This window comes from Gasterosteus aculeatus, chromosome 11, assembly GCF_964276395.1.
Source record: "Gasterosteus aculeatus chromosome 11, fGasAcu3.hap1.1, whole genome shotgun sequence".
Classification (NCBI taxonomy): Eukaryota; Metazoa; Chordata; class Actinopteri; order Perciformes; family Gasterosteidae; genus Gasterosteus; species Gasterosteus aculeatus.
The window spans coordinates 12,540,170-12,564,344 of record NC_135699.1 but is presented as its reverse complement, the minus strand read 5'-3'; the positions used below and the strand labels follow the sequence as shown (position 1 = coordinate 12,564,344).

At 46.3% G+C, this 24,175-nt stretch overlaps 3 protein-coding genes and 1 pseudogene across 5 annotated transcripts; 2 read left to right on the top strand and 2 right to left on the bottom strand.

Moving 5' to 3' along the window:
• Window positions 1-16: 16 nt before the first annotated feature.
• Window positions 17-9,608, bottom strand: LOC120828485 (testis-expressed protein 2). The gene is made up of 12 exons (XM_040192086.2): window positions 9,141-9,608; window positions 5,189-6,503; window positions 4,251-4,454; window positions 3,646-3,934; window positions 3,325-3,512; window positions 2,716-2,922; window positions 2,074-2,173; window positions 1,609-1,741; window positions 1,361-1,498; window positions 987-1,196; window positions 774-894; window positions 17-651 (listed from the first exon to the last, which is right to left on the bottom strand). The coding sequence occupies exons 2-12, from the start codon at window positions 6,350-6,352 to the stop codon at window positions 505-507; spliced, it is 2,901 nt and encodes a 966-aa protein (XP_040048020.2). The 5' UTR covers window positions 6,353-6,503; window positions 9,141-9,608; the 3' UTR covers window positions 17-504.
• A 633-nt stretch (window positions 9,609-10,241) lies between these two features.
• LOC120828488 (uncharacterized) lies at window positions 10,242-13,720 on the bottom strand. Of its 2 annotated transcripts, none has more exons than XM_078083848.1 (2): window positions 13,582-13,720; window positions 10,242-12,047 (listed from the first exon to the last, which is right to left on the bottom strand). In XM_078083848.1, the coding sequence occupies exons 1-2, from the start codon at window positions 13,586-13,588 to the stop codon at window positions 10,855-10,857; spliced, it is 1,200 nt and encodes a 399-aa protein (XP_077939974.1). In that variant the 5' UTR covers window positions 13,589-13,720; the 3' UTR covers window positions 10,242-10,854. The 2 variants fall into 2 exon arrangements, with proteins under 2 accessions (XP_077939974.1, XP_040048025.2); XM_040192091.2 differs by lacking the exon at window positions 13,582-13,720 and adding an exon at window positions 12,299-12,614.
• On the top strand, window positions 12,840-14,769 carry LOC120828493 (methionine-R-sulfoxide reductase B1-A-like). The gene is made up of 4 exons (XM_040192096.2): window positions 12,840-12,975; window positions 13,603-13,745; window positions 13,879-13,993; window positions 14,384-14,769. The coding sequence occupies exons 1-4, from the start codon at window positions 12,921-12,923 to the stop codon at window positions 14,401-14,403; spliced, it is 333 nt and encodes a 110-aa protein (XP_040048030.1). The 5' UTR covers window positions 12,840-12,920; the 3' UTR covers window positions 14,404-14,769.
• Window positions 14,770-15,100: 331 nt separating this feature from the next.
• On the top strand, window positions 15,101-16,316 carry LOC144384535 (methionine-R-sulfoxide reductase B1-A-like; annotated as a pseudogene). The gene is made up of 4 exons (XR_013451326.1): window positions 15,101-15,307; window positions 15,383-15,525; window positions 15,608-15,722; window positions 15,804-16,316. The product of XR_013451326.1 is annotated as a methionine-R-sulfoxide reductase B1-A-like (transcript).
• Window positions 16,317-24,175: the final 7,859 nt, after the last annotated feature.

The window sequence follows — 24,175 nt, the reverse complement described above, 5'->3', positions numbered from 1 at the left end:
AGTTCAACAACTACCATAGATTTAACAGTTTTTTATTCACTGATGATCCATGAGCATATTTACATTGTTCAGAAACAACATGCAGCATGGAAGTTTAGTTATCAGTATCATCTCCATGTTCCTCACAACCCAACAAGATGGGTTGATTAGAAATTGACTGGTCGGACAGTTTGTTAGTTGTTACAGCATTCTTTAACAAGGGTCATCTAATGCATCTTGTTTTACTGCATCCAGTATTTACATCGGTCATCAGCATTTGCATTGAATAAAAAAGGGTTCTAATTGGTGTGCAGTTCAATTTCTTACAGCGAGGGGCACTTTAGTACCAGTCTCACAGTTTCGAGGTTGCTTCCCCGCTCAGCTGAATTTATCCTGCACTGGTTACAACCAACACGCTCAGGATAAACACCGAGCCGGTACCCAGATGTACCCAGATGCATCAATAGCGGCACAGTAGTTTTTATTTTACATCAACATAATCTCATCTGTGCCCTCAAAGGGGTGCTACTCTGACAGGTGCTCCTGGGACTCTGTGGAGGACTGGTGGGATGAGGAATGGACTGAGGATTGATGGGAGACGGGTGGGTTTTCCAGGCCGGATGTCATCAGAGGTAGATACAGATCATCCATATTGGGCATCACAAGCACTTTCTGTTGAGGGGCAAAGGACAACCAAGCCGTATTTAATAATTAGTGCCGTATGCAAAATGGTAGTTAAAAATGTTTAAGTACCTTTAAAAATATTTTTCCGACAGACTCCCTGATGGACTGACCTGGAACTCACACTGCAGTTTTCTCTCGATCCACTCGGTGACGTGAGTGAAGGTGACCTCCCTCTCCCCGAGCGCGGGTCGCACATGAAGCTCTAACCTGGGAGGCACCCGGAAACTGTACCTGAGAGGACAGAGCGAGAGAAAAATACTGTGTGAGAAAGAAGAAAGAAACCTTTAAATTCATGGCATGAAATGACTTTTTAAGCTCAGTACCATATCCTGTCAGTAGGTGGAGGCGGTACGTTGATGGCCAGAATGCCAGAGAGCTCCAGGACCTCGACGCTGAGTATCAGAGGCATGTTAGACACCTCAGCTATCTTCTTCCTGATGAACTCGTTTTCGGTGGCTTTCTGGAAGTACTTGGACTTTGCTATCTTGTCCACAAATCTCAAGATCTTCCTACTTGTGCTGCTACCAGAGTGCCTGGACGGATTTGGACAAGAGCACAAATGCAAAGTCAAACTGTCAGCAATCAGCATCATTGTTCACACACATTGTTGTGTGTCCATCTTCTACGCGCATATGTTACTTTTTTAGTTAGATCACGAATAAAAGAGGAAATATATTTGATATGTGTTAAAATTCACCCTTCAGCTGCTACCACTGTGGTCTTCTCCCACAGAGACACTTGCGGCTCAAATGGGGAGGCTTCCTCTTCATCCGACGAGCCTGCGCTGGATGACTCTTCATCACTGTCAGCCAGTGCACACAGCCTGGGCTTAGAGCTGAAAAACAAAGCAGTTGGACCCTTTTTAGTGCAAACAGTGAAGCTAAGGAGACTGATTCCACCTTGAGCTTCATCTATTGAGGAACATGAAAGTGAGACGGGCCTCACCCCACTTGGTGGGTCTCTAGGACGCTGTGAGCCTCGTCTTCTCCATCTTTACCCAGTTTACACAAGTTCATCTTAGTCTGCAGGGTCATCTGGAGGCAGCCTGTGTACACCACCTCCATCTCCAGCCACAGGCCTTGAAGATAAATGTAGCAGGTAAGATCAGATCTCTTTACAAGCCTCATGTCTACATCCTGCCTGGCACACGGTTGTTGCAGAAGGGCATGACACCAACCGATGACCACTCAGGCGTCTTTGTTACTTAAGATTGGACGAGGCCAACAGGAAATTGGTCAGAAAAGAGAAATGCAAGACTAAAGAGATCACAGCAAAGGTTCGTCAGGTTTTACTCTGGCACAGCGATGCTTTCAGCCACACCTCCAAGATGGCCCCCAATCACAAGAGCGTGTATGAATGAGGACTCATCCAATGCAATGTGTGTATGGGTGTGAGTGCACAGAACCGCACCTCTGCGGTCGAGTTTCGGTGTGGAGGTGCTGAGGACTTGAGGTAGACACGTTCCCATGTCCAGATCTGCCAGCGTCAGCTCATTCATGAAGTATGGCAACTTGTAATGAGACAAAAAACAGCTTTAGTTAATAAACACAACGTATTCACCTCAGACATAGACAAACCTGAACAAGTAGAGAGGCTCCACAGCCAAAGCTAATTACTTCTAACTAATAAGCGAGCGGTGGGGAACCTGCAGTGTGTGTGTGTAATCAGGGAATGAGAAATGAGATGGTGCAGTGCAATGCACTGCACTGCTCAACTACTCACTCCTGCTTCCTGCCTTTGCAACCAGAGGGAGATTATCAGCGGACACACACACGCACAAAGAGGAAAGAAAGCTGCAGCGTCAATGTGAATATCTTTTTCGACCGTGTGCACAAACCAATGCTACTGCTGTATCATCCAGGGACCCAATTCGTAGAGCGCTGACCTATTCTGCCCACTCATTAGTCTTCATGACACTCATGATTCTGCTGCTGATGGTGTGAATATGAAGATCAATGTGCACATGGAGCATCAGTTAAACCAATCAATTTGTCAACCAAGGACTACCAACTAAGCTTGGAAAAAAAATCACCATCGCTCATCCGCTCTCACCTTGATCTTGCTGAGTTTCTTCTGGATCTTTTGTGCCACCAGATCGGTCCAGTACTTTTCCCGCAGAAAGTCCCAGAAGATCCGTCCCACCAGGGAGTTCACCCAGGTGGCCCCCTGCTGGCCCCCTGGAGAACGTTCCTCTGGCACTGAACCCGCACCGGGCTCATCTCCCGCTTCACCTCCAGATCCATGCTCTTCATCCTCAGTCTGCAGTGGCAAGCATTCATGTTTGCACATGCATTTACTGTTGAGGGGTATACGACTGGAGTGATTGATTGACCGCAAACCACGGATTAGCAGCTCTGTATTCAGTTTCTATATCTATACATCCTTCTAGCCAGGTGATACCTGATATTTCTGCACACGGACAGGTGGTCTAGTCAGCAGGAATGTGTTTGGCTGAGGCAGCATCCCGGGTAGGGCCGGTTTGAGCGCAGAGCGGAACAGAGCAACACTAACGAGCAACACCTGCTCCGATCATAGGTATTTATGTCGAGTATTAGAGCCGTAAATGAAACCCACCGAGAGTTCACATCTCCTCACAACAACCCTGTGATGCTAAACCCGATATTACACCTTAAAAACACGTAAACATGTTGCTCATTTGACCTTTGTGTGGGCTGTGGGGCTTCCTTGGTCACTATGGCAGGGGCTGAGGGTGGGACTGCAGCTCTGCGGGCCAATCACTTGAGTCATGTAGGTGCTGTACTCCAACAGCGTTCTTGTTTTTAGCCCCCCTGGAAAATCGAGGAGTTCCTCTGGGGTTTCTCTAGCAGCGTCTTCAGCGCACTGTGTTTCTGCGTGACGGAGAAAACACAGGCGAATGGTGAGGAGGCGGAAGGAGCTGATACATACAACACGGGGTGTCACAGAAACAGTACAATCCTTCAACCTGACGGAACTGCACACATGTTTACAACACCATCTTACCTACGTTCTCCTCCCTGCTCACACTGCTCTGGGCTTCAGGCCGGGAGGCCGACAGGAAGTGCTGGAACCACTCCTCTTTCTCTCTTCCTGTGCGGCCAAACAGGTACAAGGTGACCGGAAGCCGGTGTTCTGGGGCCGCGTGTCTCTCTGCCCTTTCCTCCTCCTCCTTCTCCTCCTTTCCTTCCACCGAACTCTCCTCCCCGACCTCCCCCTCGGCTAGAGTGACGCAGACGGGGTACTTCTTGTTCCAGATCCTCTTGCGAGCCAGACCGGGCGGCAACAGAGACACCTGGGAGGAAAGATGAAAAAATAAATAATAAATAATCAAGGAAAAGCGGGAATTTCTTCACTGGCAGACAGAAATTGTGTGGACAGTTTGTCATTGCCAAAAACTCTATCAACGTATTGGAAGCCACAGTGGCCTGCCTCGATGTTCTATTACATTAGTCGGGTCAGGTTCATTCAGAGCATCATCACTTCGGTCGAAATCCGTCTGGTCTTTCACCTCCGTGTTAGATGACAACGTGGGTGCAGAGAGATGAGAGTTCGGGCGAGAGGTCAGCTTCTCTTTTACTCCTCTCTGAGGCACACGGCGACGTACTGACCTTACAGTTAGCCAGCGAGTAAGTGCGAGAGCGCAAAAACACGGCCTCGTGTCGGGGCGTGTCGTCGAACGCCGCCCACCGGGGGATGTTGGTGGTCGGGTACGCCAGGCGCAGCTGGCCGCCCTCCAGGGTGACGTAGACGGAGTGTGTGACGGAGGGGTGGAAGGTCTCGGGGTCGTAGCCATGTGTCTCATTCATCCATCCCTGGAAGAGAATGATGAGGGTGTTTGACAATCACAAATCACCTGTCAGAATTTATACTAAGGACTTCCTATATTTAGATGTGTTTTACTGACTATGTATTTATATATGATATCTAAAAGCATATGTAAACCTATCAAGAGCTCTACCTAGGTGTATTAAATTCATAGCGAGTGGTGCAATCGGCAACAATGCAGCTCAGCAGGAGGGGAAACATGAGACATCTGTCTCGTTTAACACCATGGACGAGTGAGCCTGCTGCAAGTAACTCCTCCGTCCTGGTAATATTTACCTGATATGAAACCTGCTGACTCTGCATTCATAGACAGAGGCAGCCCGACTCTGCCAGCGGAGCTGACAAGACCTGCTTTGAGAAAATGATTGTCAAAATAGCGTGCTCCTTGGAGTTAGGCGCCTGCGGGACAGTTTTTTTCTATTACGTAATCACCTAAAACTAGTTTAATAAGCACCACTGACAGCACTATTGTCAAAGCGCACATGGCTGCGCCCGCTCTGTATTTTGATCTCTCGAACATTAGAGGTTAAAGTTCATTTCCATGTAGCCAAATGTGGCAAAGGAAAACAGAAAGAGGCTGCTTGCTCTGTGCTACACTCACACATGTAACTACCTCAAAAGAAAGAGGGGATGATTGTGAAAAAGCAGACAGTGAGCTGAAATGTCACTGTGTTGCGTTCATGTTTATGCGTCTCCTTGTTGTGTTCAACTAATTTGTTACCTCGAGGATCTCCGGGTCTGCGAGCTCCCCGCCTGGTGGCTCCACGTTCGGGCGCCTGGGTTTGCTCAAACTGTCGTTGCTTCTGGCCGACGAGCGCCGCGGAGCGAAGGTGAACACCACCACCAGGCCCAAGAAGAACCCACACGCAACCCCCACGGACAGGCCCGTCACATAGGAGGGCAGGGGCAACACAAAGAAACCATACGCCACAAGGCCCACGGGGAAGAGCCAGTGCAGAGGCAGCGACGATGCCGGCACAGTGACCAGAGGCTGGGTGTCGGTTCTAGGGTGTGTCCCCCTCCGGACCTCCACCACCTGCATCACATCTCCGTTAGTGCAGATTTCTAGATGGCTGTCACCGTTGTGGCGCTCCAGCGAGACAGGAGATTCTGTCAAGGAGCTCCTCGGGAGTCTCCTCAGCGGTGTGTCAAACCCCCCTCTGTGCTCACCCTCAGCCCTCCTTCGGCACCTGAGGTCCTCACTGGAGCCGTCTCTTCCACAGCTACCTTGGGAGGACGGTGAGTCTCCGGCACCAGAAGTCCTGCCCTGCTTCGGGCTGCCGGAGCTTTCGTCCCCCATGATCTTACTCAGCATGCTCAGTGGATCCTGCATGGCCTCGGAGAACTTTCTCCGCGTGTCCTCCAGCTCAGCGATCAGCGAGCTGCCGCAAGTGTCAGCGGAAGGCGACGCCCAGCCGTCGGTCTCGCTCAGCCCGTCTGCCGCGGGTCTGACATCTGGGATTTTTGGACGGCTAAGCTGCTTCCAGGGGTGCGAATGCAGCTTGGAGTCGGACTTGGAGAGGTTGACCTCCGGTTCGGCCCGGCGGGAGATCTCGGTGCTCAGGGACTTGACCAGGCTGAGCAGAGGCTTGCCTCGCAGGGAGCCGCTCTCCCGGGGCTTCAGGTCTGTGGAGGACGATTTGACAAGGTTGGTGCCGACAAGCGGTTCTGCCGATGATGCTGACAGATCCGCTAAAGAGCCCGGGGATGAGGGGGAGTGATGCAGAAAGGGAGGCTGGGAGTGGTGACTTAGGCTCAGGTCCAGTTCCATCCCCAGGCTGAAGTCCGGCTGGCTCTTCCGTTTGTTTTGTCTGTCTTTGCAGAAGGCCACGGTGGGACCTTCATCGTTACCGCCCAGGCTGAAGAGGAGCTTGCCCTCTTCCATGCTGGCCCTCGATCAGGAGCTACCGGGAGGATGTGGTGCACCAAACGGAGTCTCTGGAGACATGGTCCATGGCGCTAGCACTGGGAGTCTTTAAGTGCATGTAAACTTATAACAGGCTCCTCTGGTAGCTTATACTTCATCATATCGATGGCTGGATATGTGGTGAGAAAGAAGGAAACATGGTGTTATTTGAGCAACTAAATTACTTTTTAAAGGACAGCACAACATTTGAGCCCTTTTAATTGATGTTCTAATGTTCTCTTGACCTTTAACTCTAATCTTTCTCCTTTGTCCTATTTACTGCTCCTCTGCGGGGATTTATGTGTGTGTCTGTGGGCTTTCAGGTCACTCAAAGTCCATGATAGGGGTAGAGAAGCACTTTGTCCACTAGTCATTAGCACAAAGACTTTAAAACCACAGTCTTAGCTAATCCCAAATTAGACGCGTTACCCTACCCATCGTCATCCTTTTTTTTTACCTCTAATCGTGACAATTGTCCTGTCTGAAAAGCAAAATAAAAATGAAGACATCCGAAAGGACGCACAAGTCAAGGTGGATGAATATCTTTTTGGTGCTTGCACACCGGACTCTTTCACAGAGTCCAGATGTCGTCACTAACAAACAATCTGGTCGGAGGGCAAGAGCTCCGGTACAGTTATTAAAGCTTAAGCTTCAGCATGTAATGACTGTTTCCTTGTTTTAACCAAACCCTAACTGCTGCCCATGAGGCCTTTGAATGCATAACAATTAGACGCTCCCTCTGGGATGTGGGGGCTCATGGAGCTATAACAAGCCCTTCCCAGCATGTAACAACAAATATCATATCATCCTTATGGCAGGAAGGCTGCACAGCCAACAACCCACAGGCAACAGCAACGCTATGATCCAGGCAGAGAGGGGTTTAATCCTCCACGCTAGAGAGGTTTTGACGACAGCAAATTGAGACAGGATATTAATTCAATATGATGAATGGGTAATCCGTGTGTTCTGCAGATTCCTTGTCATTCATTTGCTTAAGCTGTCAGCCCAATGCAAGTGTAATGCTCGGTGTGTAGTCAAAAACTGGCGTTGTGAGCAATGAAATTACTTACAGGAAATGACATCATGAGAACATGGAGTTTTCCCGTATTTTTGATCATCTGCCTTGATCAGTATCACTTTTCCCTCTTCCTGCTCTTCTTCAGAGCAAAGGGCTCCTTATTTCTTGACATTCAGTGACCGTTTTTACATGAGCCCAGAAGGAGAAGATGAAACAGCGGTAATAAGACAGTTGTGCCGCTGTAAATTGCAGCAGATTATTTCTTGTTACTTCAGTTTCTTCACCTCATTGAACATTCCCATTTCATCTCTTCTCTGCACACTGTTCATAAGGATCAATTTTACATTTTCAGCACCAACCTGAAGCGCTCATTGTGAAATTAACCAAAAGTGGTGCTCTGCCAGCGCTTGACCTGCTCCAGAGAGCCCTGCATTACCCCAATCTATTTCTGCTTCGAAGTCAATTTGGATGAGTTTTAGCTGACGAGGAGAGGAAAACCTCTGCTGCTGTGTGCAGTACGGAGTCAGCGGGGATTTGGCAGATTTCCAGTCAGGACTGTGGACAAAGTTTTGCAGGAAGGGAAAAAAAACAGCCGACGACAGAAGGCTGTAACCCCAATTTGGGATTTGTCCATAAAGACAAGAAAGTGGAGCAAAAATTCCGATGGTAAAGATACATTTCTTAACTGTAGTTTAATGTTTATGACCGAAAGGTAGAAATAGTTCAATACTTAATCTTCTCTAAATTCAAATGTACTAAAATTTTCGTTTTTAATTTTCCAAAAGATATTTTTTTCCATTGTTTTGTCGATTAACATGTATGTATGTATGTATGTATATATATATATATATATATATATATATATATATATATATATATATATATATATATATATATGTATACACACACACACACATATATATATATATATATATATATATATATATATATATATGTATTGACCATTGATGGAATTTCAAAAATGTGTTAGATGAGACCAAATGAAACATCTTTAAATGTATATTTTTAAACTAAAACAAGCCACACATTCTCTGCAAAGTAGGATCAAAGAATATTTGGCATTTTTGCTTAAAAACTATTCATGGCTTTAAAAATAATCAACCAAATTTCTCTAAGGGCCTCACGGTGTGGACAAAGTACTAATTTCATGAAGTATGACATTTCTTAGTATTTTCTATAAATGCAGGTATTAGAGGCTTAATTCCAGAAACATTAGTGAGTTTTAAGACACATACACTTTATTTTTAAAGGTGGCCACATGGTGAAGTGATATCAGGTTGTTCAATTGTTCAATTGTTTAGCAATGAGAAGAAAAGTACACTAACAATGAATGAACATCATAAAATCCCACTCCGATCCCTGATTTCTGCATAGGATTGAATCACATCTCTCCCACAGTCCTCTTCTTGGCTTTCCTATTTTGGTCAAAGTAGGACAATAGAATCCAATTGGGAGTGCTGCTCGAGTAAATAGGACTGTCCCTGCCGCCACTTTGCCAACGGCTTTAAGCTTATTCCTCAAGTTGACCCTGATGATTGACACATTTGGCCCAGGACTCTGTTTGTCTGGGTAACACATGGTAAGAGTTATTACAGCTGTACTTCTTCTAATTAATCACTAAGACAATATTGCCGGCTTAGAAAAAAAGCCTGTTATCCTCTATTTGAAATTAAAGGCAGCACTGATTCCAATGACGTGTGCTGCAACCAGTAAAAGCAGAGCTCTTACCTGGAGGTGGAATGTGTTCATTCATCCAACATCAGAGGCAGAGGTCTGTGCAGAAATGTGCTTCAGGCTGCAGTGCTCAGTGTAGATGCTGCAGAGCGCGGGGGCGCGCACGCAGCAACGAGCCTCGGGCAACACACATGCTCACTTAACTTTACTCGGATTGTATCCAAGCTTCCATGCAAAAAAAGACAACAATAAAAAAAAAAACCGTCCGGACTCCGCAGTTGGTCGCATCTAAATACGCGGTTCAGTCTGTGTAGAATAAACGCGTCAGGCGCGTCACCGCCGGTTCACGTCGCTCCTTCCCTTCCCCCTCAGGAAGAGTCAACGCAGTAATAACGTGATTATTGGAAGTCCTGGTGTACGGACCTGTAATCCAGATTAGACTGGAGAGGCGACTCGACAGCGTCAAAACACCGAGACAGGAGCTCGTCCCTCCGCGCTCTGACAGCGTGAACAGTCGTGAGCGCTGCAGACTTATGTAATGGGAAGACGTGGAAAAGCCCGTGCATGCTCAAAGTTGTTGCTTCAGCCCTTTATTTAAAAGGCAGGATGTTTTTTTTTATTGGTTTATAAGGGATACACAGATCTGCATGGGAGAATTTCCCTCTGTCGCACTTTTTCTGGGATGAATCTTCATTTTGGATCTCACATTTCGGGTTTATCTGTGTTTTGATTTGTCTGTGCTCTTAGTCTCGCTTCCTTTGTATATGGTGCTGGAAAGAGCAGAGGGAGAAAGAGAAGCAGTGAGGGGGGACAACAGCTGGCTCTTGACATTAAGGATTTGTATGGATTATTGTTGCAGAGCTGCAGGGGAGCTGCCCAGTTACCGACCTTGTGCGACCTGACATTTAACTGCTAGACGCACACAGTTTCATGGGCAGGTTCTAACACTTGGACTACAAATACTATTAAAAATGTCACTGTAGTATTCTACAAGCCACAGTTTAGGCTTAACATCGAGATTGAGTGCAGTTATATTTGTACTACAGCTTCTTTAGCAACAATGGGAAATGTAGTGTTATAATAAACCAAACCACTACTGTCTCCTGCCACCTGTTGGAGTAACTGCATTAGAACAAACCTTTTAGAGCAGCAGGGTGATGCGGCCATAAGTCCTTTATTGGAGGAATAAGCATCCACATATTTATACTAATAAGTAACACTCTTTTTCAGTAGATTTTAAACAGATAGCAAAAGTCAAAGATGGCACACTTGCTGCTCACATTTATCATATTTAAGTAAACAATTGGCATGTGAAGCAAACTTTAATGTACCTGTTTTTGAAATGTATAATTGACTTGCCTCTAAATTTGTGTCATGTGATCAGTGCATCTGTTTGGATGTAATATGGTGAACAGAACCAGATCTCAAACATTTTGCCTTCTAACATGAGATACTGCGTGGTGATCGATAAATCCTGAGTGAAACTCACCTCGGGTAAAAGTTACTTTAGTGAGAGAATAGACTAAATTGAAGCAGCAGAGATAGTTGGGATCAAACACCATCAACGGATGCTCCAACAATTCCCATAATGCAACTCTAACCCTCCTGTATAAACACTTTCGCAGTTTGTGGACATTATGAACTTAAATGGAGTTCCCCTTCGAGCTAAAAGTTTCCTCACTCACCAGATAAATGCATTTTATGGACAACTGTAACAAAGGTTGAATGAATTGAACATATAGGGATCAACGACTTTCACTGTTCTGTTTTACTCCGGAGCTGCCTTTTCATGAGTTTGCAGGTGCACCTTCAGATTCGGTGCAAACCTGTATCTCATCCCACAAACGTGGCAGCCATATGGCCTCTCGCCTGTATGTGTGGTCCTATGTCTGGTCATCTGTCCGCTCTGACTAAAACGCTTACCACAAATATCACACGGGTACGGTTTTTCTCCCGAATGGTACCTCATGTGTGTTTTCAGATGACTGCTGGTGCTAAAAAGTTTACCGCACAGGCCGCATTGATACGGTTTCTCCCCCGAATGACTTCTTTTATGAATTGTGAGGTTTTGGCTCTGACTGAACGCTTTCCCACAAATGTCACAGTGATACGGTTTCTCCCCGGAATGGGTCCGCACGTGCACGATGAGATGCTCTCTTCGGTAAAATCTCTTGTCGCATTCCTGGCAAACAAACTCTTTTTTGCCTGTGTGTATTCTTTCATGGATCCGGAGACAACGGACGTTGGAGAAAGTCTTGGCACAAATGTCACAGAAATAAGTTGTGTTGTGACAATCTTTCACGTGAGTCGACAGCTCGTTCGAAGACAAGCCCGTCATCCCACACACGGCGCGATCCACGTTGTTTTCATGTGTTTTTATGTGCTTCATCAACGAGCCGATGTATTGGAATCCCTTGCCACAAAAATGGCAAAAACTGCGACCCTTTTCACTATTAGCGGAACTTTTATCGCTGGATAATGCCGCTTGTTCCATCTCATTAGCGCTGACACTTTGCCCTCGCAAGGGATTTTCTTTCCTTGTCATTGTTCTGGTCCGTTCCCCTTTGCTATTCACCGACTCCTCATCACTGTCACTGTTCTCTATCTGAGCTGCAGACCCATGCGAGGGAACTGGAAGAATCTCATACGATGCGCGTGTCACTGGGTGATCTTGCTCACTCCTCACAATTTCAGAAGGGGGAAAACCCATCTCCAGTATTCCGCTCTCATCCCCAAGTTCCTCTTGCTCTTCTTTAACGTCCGACATCGAGAAGTCTGTCTGGACCAAGCAGTGGTTCCAGTTGTCATGGTCCGGGTCCGCACTGGTTTGAGAGGCCCCCGGGAAGTCAGCACCCAGACTGGAGGGGGCCTCCTCTGGGCTTGAGGGTCCCGGGTTCTCCCGCAGCAGTGGGGCGTCACATCCGGCTTCGTGTTTTACTCTGCTGCTGGTCAATGAAGGCTCTGCAAACATATTTGAAAAAAACAACAACTCTAGTTTAAAGTTAAAATACTTTGATAGTACATAACGTAGCTGTGAACTATTTCGAGTACCGCAGCGGAGTTGTATGTACGGTATGTGCGTGCATCTTTAGCTAACGTTGTGTAGCTAACGGTGCTTCTGGCACTACACCGCAGGCTACATGTGGAGGTCGGTACGGCAATGCGAAGGCTAAGCAGCTGCTAAACAACACAACACAACCGAGGTCTCACACCTGGCTTCTTTCGCAGGAAGTCTAGCTGCTGTCGCAGACTTTCAACCTCCTCTTTAGACCGACTAACTTCTGCTTCGTGGGTAGCTAGCGCGATGGCTTTCTCCACCTCGCCGAGGATCTCCTCCGCCGCGGCGTACAGCCGCTGGTGAACAAACGACCTCAACTGAAACATCGTGGTGTCCATGACTCCGGCGGGAATTACAGCAGAACACTAATGACGGCAGGAACGGGATGGCGAGGAGATAAACGCGGCTAACATAGCTTAGTGCTAGGAAAGAGGAACCGCTAGCTCACGAGACAGGACATCCGGTCTATAATGGCTCAGAATAAAAGAGTAATTTCTAAATCGAGATGAATGGGACGTTACAGCAACCAATCCGCACATCGGAAATACACAAGAAAACTAAAGGATGTAAAATTAAATAAATGAACTGTGGAATGGATTATATCAAGCGAGTTACACAGTCATGATCACGGGACACACGTCGTCTCCTTGGTTTTATTTTGAAGGCTATACTCTTAAACCGGATGTCTTATAGTCGCCAGCCGCGTTGTTTGTTACGGTCCAGACGACTTCACACTGCGTCAAAGAGGAACCAACACTGTCCCAAAGAGCACAGGGATGTCGTTTTGTAGTTTTTTCGGGGGAGAGGTCTATAAAGACCACTTCAAACCAGGTACATTCGCTACTTTAACTACTTCTCGTTCTTCATCAAACATTCTTCTTAACTTATGCTGTTGACGAATCGTTAGCATAGCTAGCCTCTGTTAGCTAACCACTCACTTTAATGACAGATCACTTTGGGTCGCACTTAAGTGTCAACTCTTATCCATGTTGACTGTAGCCACGAGCGAGACGCTTAGGAAGGGGTGAGCAGAGCTAACGTGGTCACTGCCAGAGACATTGGTTGGCATGTAAATAGCGTAAATGAAATAAAAAGCTCGGGTTTTGTAACCCATACTCAGGTTACACAGCAGTCAGCTGGCTGTGTTACAAAACCGGTTTTTGTTTCCAACAGATCCAATGAAAAGTTTGCTTCGTCTTGAAAAACACACCCTATAAAAACGTCAATGGAACACGATCTATACATAATCGTATCCTACTAAAACATTTAAATCTTAGATATGAATATAACACATACCCTTTAAAATACAAAAGTAACCTAACAGGATCCCAACTATCAGAGTTGAAGGGAAACCAACAAGTGATCCCTGTTTTGTACCAAACAATTTCCTGAATCCAATCAAATAGTTCTCTCCTCGCATTGTTCTCAAATCCTTACCTCCCATCCTTTACGCCTCAGGGGTTTACGTCTGCTCCAAGTGTGACCACCAGCTGTTCACCAGCCGCTCCAAGTACGAGCACTCGTCTCCCTGGCCTGCCTTCACAGAGACCGTCCGCGAGGACAGCGTGTCCAAGCACGAGGAGAGACCTGGCGCGTACAAGGTACGACCGGAAAAGAAAATCGATCCCTTTGATTTAACTCACCAGAGGACGCTCCGTGTGAGCGCGTTACATCCATGTCCGAACCAGCCTAAACGCATTTCCAGAGACCAGATGTTCTGATCTGTTGTTGCAGGTGCGATGTGGGAAGTGTGGAAATGGACTAGGCCATGAGTTTGTGAACGATGGGCCAGCCAAAGGCGTGTCTCGCTTCTGAATATTCAGCAGCTCCCTGAAGTTCATCCCTAAAGGTACGACAGTCGAATTATATGCTCTGTGCTTTATTTGAGCCATTTTAATGTATTTCTTTATTTAAACAGAAATAGTGTGATTTGTTTTATTTTATAGTTGAACAGTAGCCTATATGCAACGTTTTTATTGGTTCGAACCAACCATATATATTTGTTTTTGTATTTATTTTTGTATTTTATTACTGTGATTATTTTTTAAGCCCAAACTTCTTGAATATTATCCGTCAAAAAAACTTCCACAGGTTGACCAAGGTCCATTGCTCTTTGTCTGAACAATGAATAACTATTATATTGTAATGATTGTTTAGCAGTTGTTTGGTGTCTGTCAAATCAAGACTAATTTTGGGCCCCAACCAAGTTAAACGGCCCCGTTCTCCTGTCTCTCCGCAGATAAGGTTGATGGACAGTAAGGTGAGCTGTTAGAGGGGAGTGCTGCTGGACATGCAGGAGTTTCTCTGTGCTGCTGAAGGTGTGGACAGCGGATGAAGTGTTCTGGGACAAAGCCCATCTGGGAGCTCAGGGCTCTGATGCATGATGGCCACACCGGATCACTAAGCAATAATCACCATCTCAGGAAAGCCTCTCTGATCACCAGTTTACGTTATGTATAGTTCATGATTGAGATTGTCTCATGGGGAAAATAGCGTTCCTATGATTTTATAAGCTATTATTACTGAAGAAATTCTAATATTACTATGAGAAATGAAACACGCCTGTTTATTTACCTTCAAGGGCCTCTATGCAAACTAAAATAAATCTATTTTAAATTAATATAATACAATGCTCTCTCTCTTTCTTTGCTCTCCGGGGGGGTTGTAGCCAGTAATGTCAGTCAATAATGACACAAGTAGGACAGATGGAGACACTTTTTATGGACTGAACTATATCTCAGGTTTATCCACGTGCCTCTAAAACGATTGGTGTTTGAATTTACAGAGTGCTGTTCTCTTCTAATCACCCGTTCTCACCCATATCAGTACGTTATTGTTATCCATATCATTTTAAAGTTTAAAGCACATTTGGCTGACTTACATTTACACGAATGCTGAATCTCGATGATGTAAACACCGCCACCCAGTGGAAGCAATGGGAACAGGCCGAGACGTTACACAAGGAAGTTATCGCAGCTGACACTTGAGATCTGGACCTGCTAGTTTGTTCCAGATTGAGCCGCGCGACTCTTCGTAAACACATACGTGTCCAACCGCAGGGAAATCACGTCTGTTTTGAAGGCACAAAAACATTTTGTAATGGATGAAATGTCATATTGCTCTTTCTCTGGTGGAGAAGAATTTAAAAATCACTTCCAGCCTGGTGAGTAAAGCAGCATGAAGTCGCACTGCAGTGGAAATAAGAGTCCATTTGCCTGATACCCTCTGTTCCTCTCAGGTATATATGTGTGCTCAGAATGTGGGCACGAGCTCTTCTCCAGCATGTCAAAGTTTGAGCACTCTTCCCCCTGGCCGGCCTTCTCCGAGACGATCCACAAGGACAGTGTCTCCAAACAGCCTGAAGCGTGGGGACCGCTGAAGGTCCACTCCCTCTATCTCTATCGAGATCTGATCGATTGGTTTGGATAACTGATTCAAACTCCCTGTGCTTTTAATATCCCAGGTCTGTTGTGGGAAGTGTGGCAATGGATTGGGCCACGAGTTCTTGGACGACGGACCACGAGAAGGGCGGTCGCGCTTCTGAATATTCAGCTGCTCACTCGCGTTCATCCCCAACAGTGAGTCTTTGTTTCGCACGTGCAGCGCGTTGCACACTCGTGCACCTTTGACCCACCTTTCTGTTACGGCCTCTCCTGCAGAAAAGGAGGATGTACGCAAAGATGAGCTGTGAAGACGAGGAAGAAGATAGATGTTTTCTGCTGCTCGGGGTGAGGACAGTGGATGAAGAGCTGCGGGACGAAGCCTAACGGAGCTCCGTGGCTCTGATGGACAGTGACCTCACTGGGTGGCGAGAGCAGACCAAGTTTCTGTACAGAAAATGTATCTTTGCTGTACCTCTGTTTAACAGATAAAAGTTAGCCTCACTGTTTCTTCAGCACCACTCTGCATCTGTGTGTGTATGTCGTCCACACAGCACTTAATAGGCTTCTTTAAAAGTGTAATTGCACGCTCCCTTCAGTTGATGGTGCTATGTGCCCAAAAAAACCCACCTAAAATGAACCGCAACTCCGCTTATGTATTACTATGTGGACATATTTCCATATGACAACAAGAGAGCATATTATGACATTACATCATGGTGCCTTTGTAATGATGTTTACATGTTTTCAATTAAAAGTCTCCCTGCAAAAAAATAAAAATATTGCAATGTTTGTACTTTTGTATGTATACAGAGTTTGTTAATGGAATTTTGTTGACTTTCTCGCTAAAAGTTCACGGACCAAGAGTGCAGTAAATATCTGAAAAGCGTGTCTCCACTGCAGTGCTGTCGCGTCCACTCGACTTGACTCGGTCTCGTCAGGAAAAGAGATCCTGGATTCATGCTGATACCTTTGCTTGGTAAAATTCAGTGTTCTTCTACTAAGCAAAGTCTTCCCAATGACTTCTTGGCTCGTGGAGCGGTGGAATTCTAAACAAAGTGAGGATGTGGGACTGCGTTCAGCGGCCCCCGTGCTGTTTAAATGTCTGGGTCGGAGCAGGTGTGGATCTGCCTGTTTCAAAGGCCGGAAGATCAGAGGGGCGGATGAAAGCTGCAGCGTCAGGCCTAAGGATTAAGAAAGGAAGTGCAGAAATGTGTAGATTCGAATGCTGTGTGGTAGTACAACAGCACATAAAGCAGAGGCCGGCTTGTGCATTTGATGTGATGGCGTTGTCCGTAAGACCAAAACTGGTGAATGCACTTCAGAGTGAAACTAAGTATTTTGATTATTAAGCCTGAGGAGTGACTAGACGTCCTTGACGTGGATTCTCCGTTGTAAGGCCACACACAGCTGGCTCACACACTGACCCGTCCTCGAGGGGGGGGGGGGGGCAGACACAAGATCCCCACACAAAGATAGAGCAATTGCAAGAGGATAGATGAAGAGGAAAAGGACATTGCCAAAGACACGGAACTGTAATTAGAATTATCTATCTGCGATAACACCCTTTTCTGGCCTGAATCTGAGCACAGCTGTATGGCCGAGAGGGAAGCAAACAGGAAGGAGGAAGTGCTAATCCTCTGGTAGAATCGCGAGACAGACTTGAACGGTGACCACACGCTTTCCTTCCACTGACCTCCAGGGCTCATCCTGCTCCAGAGCAAATCCCTAATTACATCAAACCACTGCCACTCCAAAGCCTTCCCCAGCGCCTCAGGGCGAGCCTGAGGGCACCACTTCAACATGTGTGTGTGTGTGTGTGACTCGTTGGCGGGGACATCTTGTTTTAATTACATCCTATAAGAGGGCCCTTGCCTGGATGTGGATGTTTACGGGCACTGCACCTGCTTCTGTTTTCAGCCCCAGAGTGAAGTGTCTCATTCCGCGTCCACACGCCATGACATTATATCCACTTTCATCAAGGTAGTGTGGCCTAACAACATCTGTCACCCAGTTGCTCTGAGTCCCTCGCTACAGAAGCTGTGCTCCCATTGTGGGAGGAATTAAGCTTTTGAATGCGTGACTGTAACAAAAATAAAGAAAAGCTCCTTTCATCAGTGAGTAATGTGAGTTACCCCCGCTATAATGTAACGTCTCCATCCATACATGGTATGACTGCCCTCCACATGTTAAAGACCACATATGTTGGCCAAAAATCTGCTTCCCCCTCTGTAATTATTAAAAGGATAAACAAAGAAAGTTATGGAAACTCAAGGAACTCCCGTTGGGCATTGTTGTAATTCTGTCAGGCCAACATGTGCTTGAAAGAGATGGAGCTTACGAAGACCAAAAGATAATATAATACATTTGCTCGTCCTCTCTGAAAGGCCCAGCAGTGACCGCAATATGTGAATTGTGTAGTTTACTGGGCACATAAACAGATTGTATGCGATGTGGGTATATGAAATGCATATCTTGACAGCCTGTTCTGGTTATGAACACTGTGAATCTGGAATGAGGTGTAATAAAAATGCAATTACACTAAAGAAGCAACAATGAAAAACCACACTTTTCCGTTCAGTCCAACTAAATGTCAACAATTTAAAGCTGGGAGGAACTGCACTACAACGCCCCCCCCCCCCCCCCCCCCCAAAAAAAAGCACCCCGTGAAATCCAAAGTATGAGGGCGCGAAGTAAAGAAATAAACAACGAGAAATTTCAAAGGCTATTTTCAATGACTTCTGCCGCTCATTGTCCCCTTTATCACACCATCACATTCCTGTTTCTGAAACGCCACCAGCTTCAATAACGCAGAGGGGATTCTGAACATGTGCGCTGGCAAACATCCCTCTTTATCTGCACCCGTGATCTCCGCTAAGAGGAAGACCCAGGAACAGCAGCACAGGTCGGTGTGAGAGCTTCAAAGGAGCACTTGAGGTGTGTGGCACTGCTGTTGTCCACGCAGATCAGGGAGAGGGAAGTGGGGGGGGGGGTCCTTATTCTCTGGAGTGATCCAGGGATAAGAGAGGCGGTTCAAAACAGGAGAAGAAGACTGATTGCGTGCCCACATGTCAACATGGATCCCTCCTTGATCACAGACTGTGATGTCAACCCAGGGTTCTGTTCTGCTCTGTGTTTACCGGCTGAGCCTCACAGGGATCAAATGGAGCCTCATATAAAAGTCTGCCAGAAGCAAGGCGACGTTTCTTCTTCTTCTTCTTCTTCTACGGATGGACTGGCCTCCAGTCTCCAAAATGCCCTCCTACATTTGTGTGTCCTCAAATGTCTGGAGAAGTTCATTGCACGCTGACAAACGACAGAGACAGAACACTGCTGAGGAGAAATAAAGCAATTACCTCAGTCTTTCCCTGGGGATGATGCCACAGAACATCTTTCCTCTGCCCCCCCCCAGTTAACCCCAGCTCCCTGCAATTTACAGCTGCTCATCCTCTGTCATCTTGGGTTAGTTAATGCCACGTGTTCCACAGGAGACAGCTGAAAGCATATTCATGCATGCTGTGTGTTTGCAACGTAGATACAGTATATATGTCCTGGTGAAATTTTGTGAAATCCCCAGAGGCCCCAGATGGGTGGTCTTGGTAGTCAAAATTGCTGCTTGAGCCGTGCTGATTGTTAACTTCTGTGCAGAAAATGTTCAGAGGTGCCTGAGCTCTTTATTCTCCTCGGTGATTATAACCCAATCAGGAACCTGTAATCTTAGCCAACATAATGAGACAGTGTCGGAGGTGTCTTGACTCAAGTTTTTCCTCTGCAGATGTTGTGAAAGATCGGCGGAACGTGACATTTGCATCTTTTACCGAAGCCCATCATGTGGTGGGGAAAGAAGAAACAGCTAAGGGGGAAGATAATCTGCCAGAGCTGGCCTCTATTTGTGCTTTTGTGAGTCATGTGGGTGTGTTTGTACGCATGTGCTGTATCCCACGATGCCTTTGAGGCAATGCTTTGACATTATGGGGGACAAACGTATAGATTGTTTGATCGGAGGACTGATTCTGTTATACATGCACCTTAAATATAAAGCCACACAGTTTAGCTGGGCATAAATGACAACAGGGAAAAGGTTTGCACCGTATCTACCAATAAATGTCTATGTGCCTTTTAAACACATCTAGCCTTAACCCTTTACCAAAGAGCATTTAAAGTGTGTGTGTTTGTTTGTATGCTCACATCTGGATGCCCCTGGTTGTATGAACGAGGGGGAGTTACACATACCGCTCCAGCTTCATGCCCCTCAGCACTCATTGTGCAACATGCACATAGACAAACACTGATTCGACCTTTTTCATTGCAACTCCTCAAAGTAGTCAACGTCAGAGCCAACTATCCTGCTGGAGTCAGCATTTATCATTTATTCATTTAATATATCAAGTATTATCCTTGAATGGGTGATTAATATGCCTTCAAAATCAACATTTGGCAGAGACAATCTCTGATGCTTCACATTTGCACTTTGAAGAAGATTCCCACTAATCCCGCCTGTCATTTCACTCTGCAGTAATAGTTTTTCTCGATCCCTCAGCCTCTCCCTATGGACTCGTCACTGTCCAAGATTTGTGCAGAGAAAACCGCGAAAACTACAGACAGTGAAGAGACAGATCCCGACTCCTGTAATTTCCTCCATATCTCAGGAAGTGAGTGATCGCTTGGTCAAGACCGAATCCAAATGAACGTTGACTGTATTTTGGAAAAGCCTTGCTGCTCTCATTTGGACCTGCAGCTCTGTTGTGTCCTTTAAAAACACAGACCTCAAAACCCAAAGTGAGACCAGATGAGAGCTACAGGAAGGAGAGGAAGATTTGTGTTAGAGCGTGCGTGACGTGCTTGTGTGTGTGTGTGTGTGTGTGTGTGTGTGTTGGTTAAGGGATGAAAACAAAAGAGGCCAAAGACTCAGAATACATTCTCACAGGAATAACGCTCACACACTCGCCAAGGTGATTATTAGCCGTACGACAGTGAGGTTGTGGTGGTGCAGATAATGAACAGTGCAATCAACGTGATCATTGTACAAAAGATTTTTTGAACCAAATGTAAATTAATGAAACTGAAAAACATCAATCCCTAAAGTGAAATATCCAATTTTAAAGTTCATCTATCTCTCACCGGGAAGTTTTCTTCCTGGTGGGTCACATATTTGCTATACGCTCCTGTCCCCTTTGGCCAAAACAACCTTCAGCACCTTCACTGATGGTTTGAGTCTCACTTGATTTTGCATTCCTGTGAAATACAGACCGGCCCCACAGGGTAGAAGCCCATCTCCGGTTTCTGCAGCACGAAACGGTTTCACACACACACACACACACACACACACACACACACACACACACACACACACACTGGCCTGCAGGATCTCACAGGACAGGTGATACTCTTTTAAGCAGACTTTTGAGTCATCAAAATTAAGCCAAGGACAGAGCTGTTTTTTTCTTCTTCAAATTATTCTAGGATGACAGCTCTCCTCTCTCACAGTCAATGTGACAAGTTGGAATTTGAAAAACATGGGAAACTCCAGAGAGCGGAGAGACAACCTGCTGGAGTTTTACACCAGCAATTACAGTGAGTTGACACCCATCGGATGAGTGTTTTTCTATTTACACACATCCTCCTGTTTCAACTTGTTTACTTAAATGAACGCACAAGCTCCCAGTTAACTAATGAGAACATAATAATACTAATAAAATGAGTGCTTCCATTCGGGCGGCCCGGTAACAGTAGCACAGTGTTCCATCCAACCGTCCGTATCAGCGGAGTGCAAAGATGGAGAGAGAGTTGGGAATAAATGGTGACAGCGGCACGCAGAAGGCAGTGCTGTGGTGTGGAGCTGACGTCACGGTAATCAAACGCGGAGGAGGAGGACGACGACGGAGCAGCCCGCAAGCATTTCAGTGAGTACCAGTCTGGGACTGGGTACCACAAGTGGAACATGTGCAAGCAGACTGGAACAATAGGCCCCCACAGGCGCACTGCAGCATGCACATGACAGCCCCCAGGGAGAAAAAGGCCTCTGCACGCATACGGACAGACTTCACATCTACAGTCAGGCGCTCTTCGATGTTTCACCTTGGCGGCTCTGTCAGACACAAGTCTCGGTAAACGCCCCCCCCCCCCCCACCCACCCACCAAACAACCCCCCCGAAGTGGGCTCGGAGGCATGAAACTGTATACACCGAACTCATCACAGTTGTCTCTTTTCTCAACCTCTCTCCCGCTCCTCTTACCGCTCTCGCTCACACTGGCCTTCCGTCGCAAGGAAGACACAAAACGCACACAACCCCATCACGGGTTTCCTCTCACCCCCCCCCCCCCCCTTCAGCGTCTCCACCCCTCCCCAACACACCCACCGTCACTGAGGAGCCGACCGCCATCCCACTGCTCGCCGCAGAGCTGCGGACGACAGACGAAGGCATTTCCCAAAACGGTCTGTGGCTTGTGCGATGACATGATTGTCGCTTGGTGGAATTCCCTTTAGATCCTCACTCTCCCGGTTCCACTGCTACAATTAAGCAAAGAAGAGGTAAATATCAGTTAAAAAAAAAACACGAGGCTCTTGCGCAGACCTGCTCTCCGGAAAGGTATTTGGGTTTTTATTGCCAAGATGAAAGACACATTGAAAATTGTTGAGCGCAGCTGGTTTTTACCGGTTGAGGAGGGCTCGCGTTCATTTTTGTTTATTTCAAAAATATCGGTGGACTTGTGTCTCTATAGGTGCATCATCAATTGCATGATTGAACCTCCTGCTTTTGGATGCTGCCTAAATCAAAGCCTCATGAAGATGGAATGAATCGCAGAAAGCTCTTCCTCCGCTACAAATTACTCCCACGTTGAACTCGAGGCGTTGTGCGAGTCCAACATTGATTAGAGCTTTCAAGGCCGTCGAAAGTCGTTGCGTAAGCTCCAAACATCCCTCCTCCCAGATCTTTAGTATCTCCCTTTCAGTGATGTCTCCATGAAGCTGCAGGGCACGTCTGGGAATCTGAAAGTCCTCCCGGAGGCCAAAAAGATCAATGCGCCTGGGTGGAGGTGGTGGGATTCGAGGGATGAAGAGGAAGAGGAAGATGTTGGGGGAGAACATAGTGTGTGAATGGTGGGATCAGAGTGTTGTCGTTTTTTTTTAGTCCTCCGTCTCGTCATCCATTCATCAGCAACTGACTTGCTGTGCAGATGAAAGTTTGGGAAGGCTCCGGGAGAAGGTGTGGCATCACAGACACTTTGTACTTGGCTTTGTATTGAGTGAACCTCCTACCTGAGGGCTCGGCCTTTGAGCATCCAACACAGAGCGGGGAGCGAGTGTGACATCCTTCACTTCAAAGCTGAACTTCATACGCCAACGTGAGCATTAAACCGGATTGTTTTGGGGAAAATAACCACATCCACGCATAGGAACGGTAGATCCAACAGTAGGAATGTCATCTGTCCTCCAAAAGAGCCAACATCAACCTCAATCTGGACTTCATTAAATCTCATTCCAGACAGAATAAAAGGTTCCATTTGTGGGGAAACTACAGCCATACCTTTGTACCGCTAAATGAGTATCTCCTGGGCGGGGTTTTCAAAGATCTGTCATGAGGGCTTTAGAGCAACTCAGCCGAGTATTTTGTGGCTAATAGAAATGGCCGACCGCCTCTTCCTCATACTGGAAATGAGAGTGGAACACTCTGAGGAAGATTTCTAATTTGCTGTAATGGATGACACATGTACATGTACATCAGCGGGCCTCGGGCTACGGACATCTGTAGCAATGGTACACACAGGGATGCAGCAGCACACGGCTGAAGGCAACACAATTGGAGGTGCAGTCTGGACAGCACGCACACACACACACACACAAATGCATAAACACCTACATGTGAATGTGAGCGCATATCAAAGATGCAGAGGGATACACACACACAACCACATTAGCTGCAAGACTTATTACACAACCTCACCCCATATGCACACAGGCACAGTCCACAACTGCGTGTGTCGTATTTATTTCCTAAGCGCCGCAGCCGCCTGTTTGTTTCTTTAATCTTGCTGTTTATATTTCTGGGTCCAAATCTGTCAGTGTAACTCCAAAGTGGGAAAAGCAAATACAATGTCTGATGAAAGCAGTTTGTATCATGACCCCATTCTGACTGGATCTGCCTGCAGCCAGCAGACAGTCACTTCCAGAGCTGTGAATTCCTCAGGCCCACGGCTGGCCTCGCTTCGGATGGATTTACAATGGCTGTTTGCGCTTCAAAACATATCATTATTCTATATATGCCTGCATGTCAGAGTCCGCAGAGAACCTTTGTTTGAGCACTTTTCTTTTCCAAACTGGTTTTACAGCTTTGAAGGCCAACATTTCAATCACCGGCTTTAAAATGCTTAACTTTGAAGAGTTCATGGTCCCTAAAAGAAACAGTGTGTAGGGTTTAGGGCGACGTATTGGCACAAAGTGAAATTATATTGTATGAGGAGAATAAAAAAAAAACTAAGAAATGTTTTTTACAATGAACCCTTCATATAAAAACATATGAAGCGCATCCTCTATTTCGAATTTTGGAGAACATTTACTTCCTGGAGTTTTTGCTGTCTGCCAAGTAATTTTACAGCACATGAAAAGCTGATCCTTCAAGTTTACACTTGGGCAAAAAAGTGTTAACAAG